This window comes from Crotalus tigris, unplaced genomic scaffold (genome assembly GCF_016545835.1).
Source record: "Crotalus tigris isolate CLP2741 ecotype Arizona unplaced genomic scaffold, ASM1654583v1 scf7180000024280.1573445, whole genome shotgun sequence".
NCBI lineage: Eukaryota > Metazoa > Chordata > Lepidosauria > Squamata > Viperidae > Crotalus > Crotalus tigris.
The window spans coordinates 639588-653877 of record NW_024100452.1 but is presented as its reverse complement, the minus strand read 5'-3'; the positions used below and the strand labels follow the sequence as shown (position 1 = coordinate 653877).

The 14290-nt window shown below is 38.7% G+C and overlaps 1 protein-coding gene across 15 annotated transcripts in view; it reads left to right on the top strand.

The window, feature by feature from the left end:
• Positions 1-14290, top strand: part of FRY (FRY microtubule binding protein) — a 195884-nt gene that overhangs the window by 82964 nt on the left and 98630 nt on the right. For all 15 annotated transcript variants that reach the window (XM_039323584.1, XM_039323583.1, XM_039323576.1 and 12 more), the window contains one exon: positions 5284-5337. In XM_039323584.1, the coding sequence (XP_039179518.1) occupies positions 5284-5337 (54 nt within the window). The remainder of the gene's footprint in view (positions 1-5283; positions 5338-14290) is intronic.

Below are 14290 nucleotides of genomic sequence, written 5' to 3'. Positions count from 1 at the left end.
TGTTTTTTCCCCATAAGGGTAAAAAAAATCAAGTTTTGCATTAAGAACAAGTCCACATTCAAAACATATTAAAGCGGTAGTTAAATAATATGTCTATCAGTGTGTTAAGGTCTTTTGAGCTCCTCTCATGTTTATTCATTATATCAATTGAAGTTAAGGTCTGACATCCATAAAACATCCTATACATTAAGTTAAGAATTTTATATGAATTTATTTCTTACATATACAGAAAATACAGAAAGCGGTGTTATAACTGGTTAAGAATTGCATAAGTATATTTTTATTTCTCTTAATTTTTTGAGAATTTTGTCATTGGACTGATCCCATATGAATGCCTGGCATTTATGATTTCTAGGGGGAAAAGGTGTCTGGTGACTTCTATATATTATTTATTTGTTTATTTATTTTTATTAGTATTAGTAGAGTTCTGTGATTTAAAAGAAGTTATCAAAAATGTTACTGTATCTTGCTTTAGCCTAATATTTCCAAAGTAGAATACTTACCTAAATTTTGGGTATTTCTTTCTTTTATATTATTTTTTAATTAAACATGTTACAGAAAATACACAAACAATAACAATTTCAAAAGACAATTTAAAAAATGAAGCAATGCATAAATAAGTAAACAAAGAATCCAAAATATCTAGGAAGTTATAATTTTCCAGTTTATCATTAATCAGTTATGAACAAATGAATATAATACATAGGAAACTAAAAATCAAAGTTCTAAGCAAGGATATATATCAAGAACCATGCTCAACACAGTATGAATCACCAAAGCAAAACTGAAACTAAAATGTGAATTCTAAACATTGAAAATCCAAACCTAGGTTGAGGCACAAATAAGTTGGAATAAAATTCTGTTTCTGTTTTACTTGTAAAGTACAGAGTTATTTTAGACATTGAAATGTACTCCCACAATTTGGTTAATCATTTTTCCAAAGAGACAGTCAGATGACCTTTTCAATAAGAAGTACACAATATCCTTGCAGCAGTAAACAAAAGTAATTCAATTTACTTTGCGAGAAGATATGGCTTAATAAAATGCAATAAAACATTGCAGGTTGAAATGGAAATTTGACTTTTAAAATTTTTTTCATTCTACTGTGAATCATTTTCCAAAATTATTTACAACATTGCTATTAAATATGAGAAATACGAAATGAAAATTTAATATGAAATTTACTATTGAGTTCAAGAAACGTGACACTATCTTTTGGGACTCTTCTCTATTACCTCACAAACTGTAATTATTATGACTTTAAAAAATCTTTATGATAAAGAGAAATAATTGTAACCTTTAAAGCCTTTTCAATTTTATTTTGTTTTAAATATATTGTGGGAATTAACTAGATTACCTCTTGTTTTTAAATTCATTGTATATTCTTCTGAGGAAAGTTCAGGATATGAAAATGAGGCTTTAATGGGACATTATTTATTAAAATAGAAATATATTTATTTGATATTCTTTGGTTCTTATATAATAGCTGCTTCAGATCAAAATATAGTGAATCATTGAAAATGAATAAACCCCTTTTGTACTAAATTTAGTGGATGTATTTTTTGGCTCTGTATTTAGCCTACCAATATGAAAGATAGTGAATAAATTGCAATAGACATATTTGGGTGGAGTAAAGAATGTTCTTCCCTTTTTGCAAATAAATAGACAGATAGAAACTTGAGAAATCTCCATGCAGCAATTTCTTAGAAGAGATTAATTTTCATATAAAATTAGTTTTGTTAAAATGGGAAGACAGCGAATCAATGACTATATTTAGGGAGAAAAGCATATAAAAGAAATGCAGTAAAGTATTGTATCCCGAAGTAATTAAACCCAATGCACCTATGAATTAACTTTTATTTTATGTTTTCTTCGTTTTATGTTTTCTTTTTATGACTGTTGCTGCCAGGTATCTTTGTGCCTATACCAGATTACTTGCATAACCCATCTTTGATTCTCTACCATCTCCTCTTCTTGTCCTTGTGCAACCAGCATGATCATCTATCAGCCTTCCTGGCACAGAACCAGCCAGTTCTCTGTTGTTACCCAGTGAGACCTCTGCTGTGTTCCTGGCAGTCGGCATAATTTCCTTTCCCGTTCATCAAATAAATCCAGAAAGCATGTGCAGGCAGGCAGATTGCTCTTCTGTAGCTGACCTTTCTCTGAGTGGAACAGAGAGAGAAATTTTCATGTTCCCAGGAAGCCGTTTCCACCATAATGACTAATTGGCACAGGACTGCCTATTCAAGTAACTGGGGTCATGACCCACATCCTTTTTGCAATTCTTTGTGAACAACCTGCCGCTTGGCTAGTAATAGTTTATTTAGAGAAAATAGTGCTGGATAATGCCTTGGATTTTTTTTTTCTTCCTAAAGTTTTGAAAGAGAATCTTTTTTCTTGTCTTCTTTTCTTTCTTTTTTTTTTAAAGATTTCACATTAAATTTTTCCCCTTTTTCAGGAAGATGAAAAACCCTGCAAATATATTGCAGCATAGCCTGTAATTTATTTATAGAAATGTTATATTTGCATTTCATTATTTTACAATTCCACTCTGGAACTGATTTCTAGTTTGAAGTCTTAAAGAAAATCCACAAGCACTTTGTGTTGAGAGATGACAACAGTGATTTCTCCTCTTAATCTCCCCATTTAGGAGTGTTTTGCATTTTAGGCCTCTTCAAAACCTGGAAGCTATCTTTAGTTCTGCTTCAGTAGAGCAATTGTTCCTAGTTGTGCCTGTTCTGATTAGTTCTAAATAGTGCAAAGAGACATTAGGTTATGAGAGTGCATCTATTCCTTTATGCTGACTTGTGAATCTGCTTGGCCTTTCTTAGTTAACACTATACCTTCTTGATCTGTTTCCATCTGTGAATCTTTGTTCTTCATTTCCTCAGCATGGAACAATCATACTTTTTCATCTGCCATGTCTTGAGGCAGAACTGAGCTTGGTTCAACTTTTTGTGAGACCTGCAAAAGACCATAAAATGGCTTTAATGTGCAAAAGTTGATTCATGCTACATATCTTTAGAACAATTCAATATGTGATGACTACTGAGGTTCTGTGTTTTCTTCCCTCTTTTTGTTTATCAACATTTAATATTGAATTTGCTAATGGCTATTAACTCTTTCTTGAATAGGTTTTCTTATTGTCTAGTGCTGAGAGGCATAGGGGCAGAACAAAAAATCAGTGACATAATTTTGACAAGACCAGAATTTTTGTCTGCTTCCATTCCATTTACCCCTGGAACTTTATTTTCCTTTGATTCTGGTAGACAGATAGCAGGAAAGCGCTCTGGAAGAGCCCTAGGGATGCTGTGGAAGCAATAGGATGTGATGCCTCTGAAGGAATCTACTGGGAGACTAGTGGGCCTCCATGTGTTGGCAACTGTAAGAAAAGCCTGCTAGAGTAGAGGGCCAGAGTCCAATCCACCAAGGCATTGCTTATATTTTTAAGATACAGACTGGATATTTCTGTATCTGCAATTTCTCCACCCTGGCAGAGTGCTCTTAGTGATAATCATAATTTGTTTCCCTTTAATTTCTCAGCCCCTTTGCTTGGAACACAATTTTCAAAACAGAAAAGTAGGTCTTTTCAAGGTGACTCATTGCTAGCCCATACTAACCACATATTAAAAATTCGGCACAGTGTATTTTCACAGCTTCACTGTGAAATTCAGACTGGTAAAACTGCTAGAGTGTGAACAAGAACTAAATAATTAACAAAATAGGGTAAGGTGATAGGAATGGAATTACTGAGTAAAGACAACATATATTTGGAGTAGGCTTGGAAAGGTAAAACAGGAAACATGCCCCAGATAACAGGAACTCCAAAGTAACAAGGGATTTGTTAGTGCTGGGACATAAAAAAGGAGGCTGTGTAAGATAAGAAAAACAGGTAAAATCTGAGAAAGATGGTTTAAGAATTGAAAATACTTTTGTCTGTCTCCTAATGCATACAAGGTTATTTCCTATAATCTTACAAAGGATGACTATTGTTACTTAGGACACTAATGTTAAAAAGGGTAATTACAATTACTCTGACAGTCTTCTAGAATGTCTTCTAGATTTTACAGATGTATATTGTAGTGATGCCAACAGTTTGGATGATGAACATTCAGATCCAACATTGGAACAATCAAGAAAAACAATGTAAAGCAATAGTTTCGCCCTTCCCTAGATTTTCATTTTGTTGTAAAATATGCAGAGCAAAATATGCCTAATTAAATATATATATATTTATGGGGTATAAATTAATCTTTCTTTCCTCCATAATTTCGGCACGTTAAAACACATTGACTTCTCCACCCCTGCCCTTCGATTACTCTAGCGATAGCTTATGACTATAATAGTCCTTTGAGGGATGGTAATTGGCACTGGAATTTCCATCACTGAGCGATGCAGTTGTAAAGTGCAGTGTCACGTGCCACATCACTTAGTGATGTCAATCCAGACAACCCCTCTTGCCATTGTAACCAAATTCTACAGTTGTCAGCTGAGGACCCATCCCAATCCAAGCCATTTTAGGCTTGTTCCCTCCAGACCCCGAGCCTTGCTAAGATAAGGAACAGCCTTCAGTTTCTCCCACTGGCTTATCTTGAGAAGAAGTCTTGAGAGGAAACTGCCATGCACAATCTTGGAAAGAAAGCCTCATGAAAGGCAGGCCAGGAATGCTTGATCGGTAACAGGAGCAAGAAAACAGCAAAGGTCAGCTAGGGCAGCTAGGACCAAAATGGGTAGAGATAGGTGGTGGGAGATAGGCAGGTGGGGCGAAATGAAGTGCCCCTGCGGTTGGTTGTAAGTGCAGGGGGAAATTTGATCATGTGACCACAGTGCACTGCACTGACTGTATTTCCATGTGTTCACCATCACATAGTTGCAAACGGTCACTGAACAAATGGTTGTAAGTTGAGGACTGCTAATTGTAATTTCTCAAATATTAGGTCTGTACATAATTCTGGATCCAAATCCTAGTTTAATAATATGCCCAATGTGAGCTATTTTGCTATCAGTGTGAATAAAGTAACAAATTGGGATGAAGTACTTAAAGTAGTTTTGTAAACCTGGGTCAATAACTAAATGCTAGCAAAGAAGACAGGTTTCTGGTTATTGTCCTGAGATAGCTTATAAATCTTACCTTAGTGGCAAATTTATTATATGTTTTGATATTTGATGTTGTGTACAGAATAAGCATTTTCAATTGTATTGACTTCATGAACATCTGACATAAAATGACTATAACAGAAGCCCAATTTTACAATAAATAATATATTATATATTTTATTATAGGAAAAACCATTGAGCAAATCTTTGCAACATGGAGAAGATCCACAGTTTGATCAAGTAAGTTATATTTGAGACAAGTAAGTTATATCTCCTTTTACTGTCTACACTGTAGTTCCATAGTTACTATATGACTAAAGCAGAGAATTACAACTTGATTAATCTTCCCTAGCTGCTTTGAGGATGTTGATATCTTCAATTTATTTTAGTTTTTGTCATTAAGAAAGTATATTCTGTACTATCATTCGTTGTAGGGTAGAAAATATCAGTGCAAGACTGAACCTACAATATATTATTGTACTTTTCCCCCCAATTGCAGAGCCAATTCATCAAGACATTAAAAATTGGCAACTTTTGCTGAAAATAAATAACCTTAAATATTCACTTTAAGCCTTTCTCAAGGCTGAATAACATTTTGTTTCCACCCATATAAATCTCTTTGCAGCTCTGAAAAACTTCAAAATGTCCTTACTGTATATTGCTTAATAATACAACCCATTTCTTTCTGACACCTGATACCAGTTCTAAAGCATGGTGATGGAAAAGTTGTGGTTTGGAGCTGTTTTGTTGCATCAGGAACTGGGCACCTAACTTTCATAGAAGCTACTATGAATTATTCATTGTGCCAGAAGGTGCTTGAGGATAACATGAGACCATCTGTCAGAAAATTGAAGCTCAACCAAAAGTAGACCTTATAACATGACAATAACACTAAACATTCCAGTTTATCTATGAAGGGATCTCTGAAAAAAATGAACTTGAGGTTTCTGGAATGGCCAAGTCAAAACTCAGATTTAAACCCATCAAGATGGTTTGGTATGCACTTGAATGCTCCTTAAACATCAATAGCTGAAAATGTTCTCCATGGGGGAGTGAGAAAAAAAATTCTTCTCAGTTGATGTCAAAGCCATCAGGAGGGTGGAGAGCAATATTGGACCTAAAGGGCCTGAATTATTACGTAAATTACAGGAGGTTCAAAATGCAGTCCCTGAAATCCATCCTAACCAGTGTCAGGAAGGGCGACCTCCTGTCCTCAATAGATCTCACGGAGGCATACCTGCATATTCCCATCCACCCCAAATACCGAAAATTCCTCAGATTTACCTACGCACACCAGCATTATCAATACAGGGCACTACCCTTCGGTCTATCCTCAGCCCCAAGGGTATTTACCAAAATCCTAGCAGTAATAGCGGCCCACCTCAGGCTGATGCCGGTGCGTGTACAGTTTTATCTGGACGACATATTGATTCAATCCAGCTCACAGGAGCAAGCAAAGTTAGACCTCCAGACCACAATCCGCGTTCTACAAGAACACGGATTCTCAGTCAATGCAGAAAAGAGCCATCTCACTCAAGGAAGCTACAGCACCTAGGAGCGGTGATAGACTCGTCCCGGTGCAGGGTATATCTTTCCCAGGATCTTCGAAGCAGCATCTCCAAGCTGGCTCATCAAATTCAGAAAGACAAGAGAGTACCTTTGATACAGCTCTCGAAGCTCCTGGGAAAGATGATATCTTGCATGGGCATTGTCCCATGGGCAAGACTCCACTCAAGGGAGTTGCAGTGGTTCCTCCTCCCCTATCAGAGGAGGAGCCTCAGTACCTCCAGCAGGAGGGTCTTGGTACCAAAATATGTACTGAAATCACTGAATTGGTGGATATCCCCCATGATGCTCAAGGGGAGTATATTCAGGGAGCCGAACCGGATCACGCTCACGACAGACGCGAGCCTATTCGGATGGGGAGCCCATCTGGGAACCCAGATAGCGCAGGGCCAGTGGGATCAGAAGGACCTCTCTCACAACATCAGTTGGCTGGAGCTTCGGGCCATTCACCTGGCTCTACGTCAATTCTCCCACATAGTAACGGGAAGACATGTTCTCGTTCTAACAGACAACGTAGTGGCCAAGGCCCATATCAACAAGGAGGGAGGAACACGATCCTCGGAACTAATGCTGCTCTGGCTCGTTGGGCAGAAGCAAATGTGAGTTCCATCAGGGCGGAACACATCTCAGGGGAGACAAACACCCAGGCAGACTCCCTGAGCAGAGCCAGGGTGGATCAGTCGGAATGGCGCCTGGATCCGGCTCTGTTCGAGGAGATCTCCTGGAGGTTCGGACAACCACACCTGGACCTATTTTCCACTCCAAAGAACACTCAACTCCCCAGGTTTTTCTCCAGATTCCCGACTCCGGGATCGGAGGGAACGGATGCTCTCAGGTGTCGGTGGCCGGCGCAACTCCTGTACGCCTTTCCACCGCTGCCATTGATACCGGCAACCATACGCAAGTTGATCCTGGAAGGTGCAGAAGTAATCTTGATTGCTCCACATTGGCCACGGCGCCCGTGGTTTGCCGATCTCGTGGATCTTTCAATATCACCCCCATGGAGGATTCCCCCGGACCGAGTAATACTCAGTCAGGGCAAACTTTTACATCCAGATCCTCAGTGGCTACAACTAGCCGCTTGGCATTTGAGCGGCAAAGTTTAGCCAAACAATCCTATTCCTCAGGGGTGATATCGATCATATAAGCATCAAGACGACCTTCGACAAACAGGATCTACGATGCTACATGGAAAGGTTTTTGCAGGTGGTGCGTCCTACTTCACCTAGATCCAACATCAGTATCTATTCCCAATATTCTAGATTACCTATTGGAAGGACTTAATAAGGGCCTATCAGTCAACACTATTCGTAGACAGGTATCGGCCGTCTCAACTGTACTTTCCTGTGACAACTTAACCTCTCTGGCGCAACATCCAGCGATTAGCGCCTTTTTGAAGGGTGCGGCCAATACTAAACCTCCTGTTATACACAGGTACCCGTCATGGAACTTGCCCAAAGTTCTTCAAGCTTTGACATCAGCACCCTTTGAGCCTCTTGACTCATTTTCTCTGTATCACCTATCGTTAAAGGTAGCCTTTCTAGTGGCTATTACTTCAGCGAGAAGAATCTCGGAACTAGCAGCACTGTCAGTGAGGAAGGATCTCTGCACCTTCTTCAAGGACAAGGTCGTTCTTAGACCAGACCCCGCATTCATTCCAAAGGTAAACAGCATCTTCCACAGAACTCAGGAACTGATTCTTCCTGATTTCTGCTCAAAACCCAGACATAGACTAGAACAGAGATGGCACAAGCTGGATGTACGTAGAGCGTTGTGTTTCTACGTAAAGCGCACTTCGTCCTTCCGTAAGACGGAAGCATTATTTGTTTCCTTCCAACCATCAACCATGGGAAAGAAGGTGTCATCTTCTACCATAGGTAGGTGGATCAGAGCCTGTATAGCCCAAGCCTACGTCTTGCAGGCACTACCAGTGCCCCCGCACGTGACTGCCCATTCAACACGCAGCGCAGCCACCTCGGCTGCGAGGTCCACACAAGCATCGGTGGAAGAGATTTGCAAGGCCGCAACTTGGTCTTCTCCCTCCGTATTCATTAGGCATTACCGTTTAGACTCCTTTGCCGCAGCGGATGCTGCCTTTGGTAGAAGAGTGCTACAGCAAGTTGTATCTGCTCAGGATTCAGTGGCCTAGACACTCCCTCCCAGGGGGACATGAGGGCTTTGGTATGTCCCAACCATTGGACTCTACAGCCATCCTGCTGGAGAAGGGGCATTGTCTTACCTGAACGCCTTTTCTCAGCAGGATGATGTAGAGTCCAAGCCCCCCCAGGTATTAGGTCTAGGCAGGTATTGGACAAGGAGCTACCGTATCGAATCCAACAAACAATTCTCGCCTAAGTCAAAACTGGAGTCACGCCCAAGAGAAGGGTGTGGCCAAAGTTTTTACCCAGTCTGCCGGGCAGGAAGGCTGTCATAGAACCCAACCATTGGACTCTACATCATCCTGCTGAGAAAAGGCGTTCAGGTAAGACAACGCCCCTTCTCTACCAATGAAAATAAAAATTGCCAATCTAGTTGATCAAAGGCTTTTTCAGCATCCAAAAATATAAAAGCCACAGGAATCTGATTATTCTTATCCAAATACTCAATTAAGTTTATGATTTGTCTTACATTATATTTCATATATCGCCCTGTTATAAATCCTGATTGATCACTATGAATCAAATCCTTCATAACCTGCATTAATCTATTTGCCAAAATTTTAGTGAAAATCTTATAATCAACATTTAACAATGATATTGGCCTATAATTCTTGGGCTCTGTGAGATCTTGATCCTCCTTCGGAATCAGTGATATAAAAGCTCTTTTCCAAGAAGGAGGAACTTGTGCTCCCAACAAAATACTATTAAAAAGCTCCTTTAATGGCTCCATCATTTCTTCAGATAAAATCTTATAGTACCTCGACTTCAATGCATCTGTTCCTGGAGACTTTCCCACCTTTAACTGCTTAATAGCTAAACCAATTTCCTCCACAGTAATTAAACAATTCATCCCATTTTGTTGTTCCTCAGAAAGTTTAGGAAAATGTGCTGATTGTAAATATTTATCTATATCCGATCCCTTTATATTGTCACTTGAATATAGTTTTGTATAAAAATCTAAAAAACTCTTTTTAATCAAATTTTGCTGAAAAACCTCAGTACCTTTATATTTTAAAAGTCAGCTTTTGACAGGCAAAATCAGTGGGGAAGCCACTGTCAGGAAAGGTCACAAGTCATGGTCATGTGATGTCTCACTTGACGACCAAGGTGATTTGGTTAGCAACTGTGGCAACAAACGTAATAAATCAGGTGAGGCCACATTATGCCTCACTTAATGAGTGCAGCACTTAATGATGAATTTCTTCATCCAATTGTGGCTGTAAGTTGAGGACTACGTGTATAAGTCACTCCTGTTTGAGGTTGTTTCTACCGAAGGTGGAATACCAGATATTAGTCAGTAACTTATACTTATCTTTCCACAGAAGGAAATGGAACGTCTCCTAATTTTTTGTTGAGTAAATGTCTGCAAAGATAAATGTTTATAGGTTGTTTTGTTTAATTACATTACTTTATATTTTATATACTGTTTGAATGTAAATAAAATACTAATATGTCCACATATATTTAAAAAGAAAGGAAAGCGGTATGCTTACTTTTTCATGAATGTATTTGTTTTAATGTTTTTATCATGATTTTATATGCAATGGAAAAAATTACAACATAGTTTATAAATACAAGAAAATGATGAAATAAAAGTTCTTCTGCAATATTATAATAATAATAATAATAGTCATAGAAAATGATAAAAATTAAACTGCTCTGGGACTTGAGAATTCAAACAGACAAGCACCTGCAACATAACACCCCAGACTTAACAATTGTTGATAAGAAAGACAAAAAAGTCTGGATAGTGGACGTGGCAGTGCCTGGAGACAGCAGAATAGAAGAGAAAGAACTGGAGAAGATAACAAAATACAAAGACCTACAAATAGAAATAGAAAGACTGTGGCAAAAGCAAGCAAGGGTAGTACCAATAGTAATAGGCTTCTTGGGTGCAATCCCAAAACAACTGGAGCACCATTTGAACACCATTGGCATTGACAAATTCGCTATTAGTCAATTGCAAAAGGCGGCCTTACTAGGAACTGCTTCCATCCTGCGACGATCTCTGTAATACCATCAAACATCCACATCTGCCTATCCCAGGTCCTGGGTAAGGACTCGATAGGTAGACAAAATGCCAAATCCAGTCTGAACATCTGGCTGACTGTGCGATGATCCATAATAATAATAATAATAATAATAATAATAATAATAATAATAATAATAATAATATAAAGTTGGAAGGGACCTTGGAGGTCATCTAGTCCAACCCCCTGCTCAGGCAGGAAACCCTATACCATTTCAGACAAATGGCTGTCCAGTCTCTTCTTAAAAACTTCCAGTGTTGGAGCATTCACCACTTCTGAAGGCAGGTTGTTCCACTGGGTAATTGTTCTAGCTGTCAGGAAGTTTATCCTTAGTTCTAGGTTGCTTCTCTCCTTGATTAGTTTCCATCCGTTGCTTCTTGTCCTGCCTTCAGACGCCTTGGAAAATAGCTTGACTCCCTCTTTTTTGTGGCAGCTTCTGAGATATTGAAACACTGCTATCATGTCCCCCCTCGTCCTTCTCTTCATTAAACTAGAGATACCCAATTCCAGTAGCCTTTCCTTATATGCTTTAGCCTCCAGTCCCCTAATCATCTTTGTTGTTCTTCTCTGTACTCTTTCTAGAGTCTCAACATCTTTTTTACATCGTGGTGACCAAAACTGGATGCAGTATTCCAAGTGTGGCCTTACCAAGGCATTGTAAAGTGGTATTGTAAAGTGCATTGTAAAGTGATATATAAGAAAGCTACCTGAGCTATTCTATGATTTGGCCTCTGTGACTGAGGTTTTTCAGTGGTGCTGAGTTTAAAATTGATTTCATAAATGTTCTGGACTTCTTTTATTTATTTTTGGTTTCTTCCTCCTTTTTTCTCTCTATCTCTATAAAGATGCACACTTTTATTCCAGATGTTGGTTAAAAGCAATTTTATATTCAAATCTTATTCAACTTGTTTAAGGAAGTTAATTCATTATTAGTTTTATAACAACCTTAGCAACAGTTCAGTGACTATCAAAGTTTTCCTGTCTCATTAAAATGTAAGACAGCTGTTGCTGGCAAAGTTGTACCAGTAAAGAAACAATTGTGCGGTGCAGTGGATACTTCTTTTGGGGGCAAGCATGCCACAGTGACAGAGGCAGCAGCGTCATGCCATGGTGATGTGAGCCCTACATACTGCGGACAAAGTTTGCAGTGTGGCCTACAAAAGGAGCAAGATCTTGCAGTTGCCTAAGGCCTTGTTTGCCATTTCTAGCTTGGTTCTTAGGCATGTGCAAACCATTTGGAGAAGTGCTTTGCAAAGTGTTGAGTTACTACATCCCGTTGCAAGCTCAACAGATCAAGGATGCACCATATTGTCTGAGTACTTTTGAAATTATTGCGAAGATGGAGCAATTAGAAACAATGTGGTGCCCTTTGTTTTGAGAAATGGTTCAGAAGTGTACTTCCATCATTGTGTGAAGAAGGTCTCCAAGTGATGATGATGATGATGATAATAATAATAATGATGATGATGATGATGTTGGAAGGGACCTTGGAGGTCATCTAGTTCAATGCTGGAGCATTCACAGCTTCTGGAGGCAGGTTGTTCCACTGATTAATTGTTCTAATTGTCAGGAAATTTCTCCTTAGTTCTAGGTTGCTTCTCTCTTTGGTTAGTTTCCATCCATTGCTTCTTGTCTTGCCTTCAGGTGCTTTGGAGAATAGCTTGAGTCCCTCTTCTCTGTGGCAACTCCTGAGATATTGGAACACTGCTATCATGTCACCCCTTGTCCTTCTCTTCATTAAACTAGAATACCCACTTCCAGCAACTGTTCCTTATGTTTTAGCCTACAGTCCCCTAATAATCTTTGTTGCTCTTCTCTGTACTCTTTCTAGAGTCTCAACATCTTTTTTACATTGTGGTGACCAAAACTGGATGCAGTATTCCAAGTGTGACCTTACCAAGGCATTGTAAAGTGGTATTAACACTTCACATGGATCTTGATTCTATCTATTAATGGAGCCTAGCACTGTGTTGTCTTTTTTGGCAGCTGCAGCACACTGCTGGCTCACATTTAAGTGATTGTCCACTAGGACTCTGAGATCCCTCTCACAGTTACTATTATTGAGCAAGATACCACCTATACTATACCTGTGCAAATGAATTGCCTATCCCTGCTAATAATAAAATTAATAAAGATATATAGTAATTTATATTCTGATTTGACAGATCAATAACTTTTTTATTATTACTTACGTCAGAGCAAAAATACTTTAGGTGACTTATTTTTCAAATTCTTTCAAAATAATTATGAAAAGTATATTTGTATAGACTGTTTTCAATGCCCTGCTAGCAGGGCGTTTGCTTGTGTAGGGTGGGTATCTCAAGCTGCATGCTCTGTAGTTCATTCAGGTTGGAAGAACATGATCATCTTGTATAACAAGGACCCATTTGTACATCTGCACACTCCCTTTCAGTAGTTACACAGAGCTAGAATTCTTCTCATACTGGCTGTGATTCCAATAAATGGAGGGGTTGAGTAACCAGCATGCTGACATAGACGTTCCTCCCTTCCTGTATTCTAAGAGTTGGTCTCTGTAAATTCCACCCTTCCTTCCTGCATTATAAGACCAATGACCAAAAAAATTAAAAAGCCAAGGAGACACTGTGGTAATATTCTAAAGTACATACAGCCTATATTACATTGGGCAGCACTGTTCAATAAATTAGGCATTAATAGGTGAAGCTGCATACCTGCAAGTTATACATACTATGCTTAATAAACCAAGCTGAGACCCATGCAGCTGCTTGTTCAAATCAATAATATATTTATAACAATTATCTTACTAATAGACCATTGGGATTACATTCCCAGTGATGAAAATAGGAGAATATTGATGAAAAATCATGTGGCAAAAGTTAATTTGTTTATACAGTGGGGCAAAAAAGTATTTAGTCAGCCACCAATTGTGCAAGTTCTCCCACTTAAAAAGATGATAGAGACCTGTAATTGTCATCATAGGTAGACCTCAACTATGAGAGACAAAATGAGAAAACAAATCCAGACAATCACATTGTCTGATTTGGAAAGAATTTATTTGCAAATTATGGTGGAAAATAAGTATTTGGTCAATATCAAAAGTTCATCTCAACACTTTGTTATATATCCTTTGTTGGCAATGATAGAGGTCAGACGTTTTCTGTAAGTCTTAACAAGGTTGGCACACATTATTGCTGGTATGTTGGCCCATTCCTCCATGCAGATCTCCTCTAGAGCAGTGATGTTTTGGGGCTGTCGCTGGGCAACACTGACTTTCAACTCCCTCCAAAGTTTTTCTATGGGGTTGAGATCTGGAGACTGGCTAGGTCACTCCAGGACCTTGAAATGCTTCTTACAAAGCCACTCCTTCATTGCCCGGGTGGTGTGTTTGGGATCATTTTCATGCTGAAAGACCCAGCCACGTTTCATCTTCAATGCCCTTGCTGATGGAAGGAGGTTTGC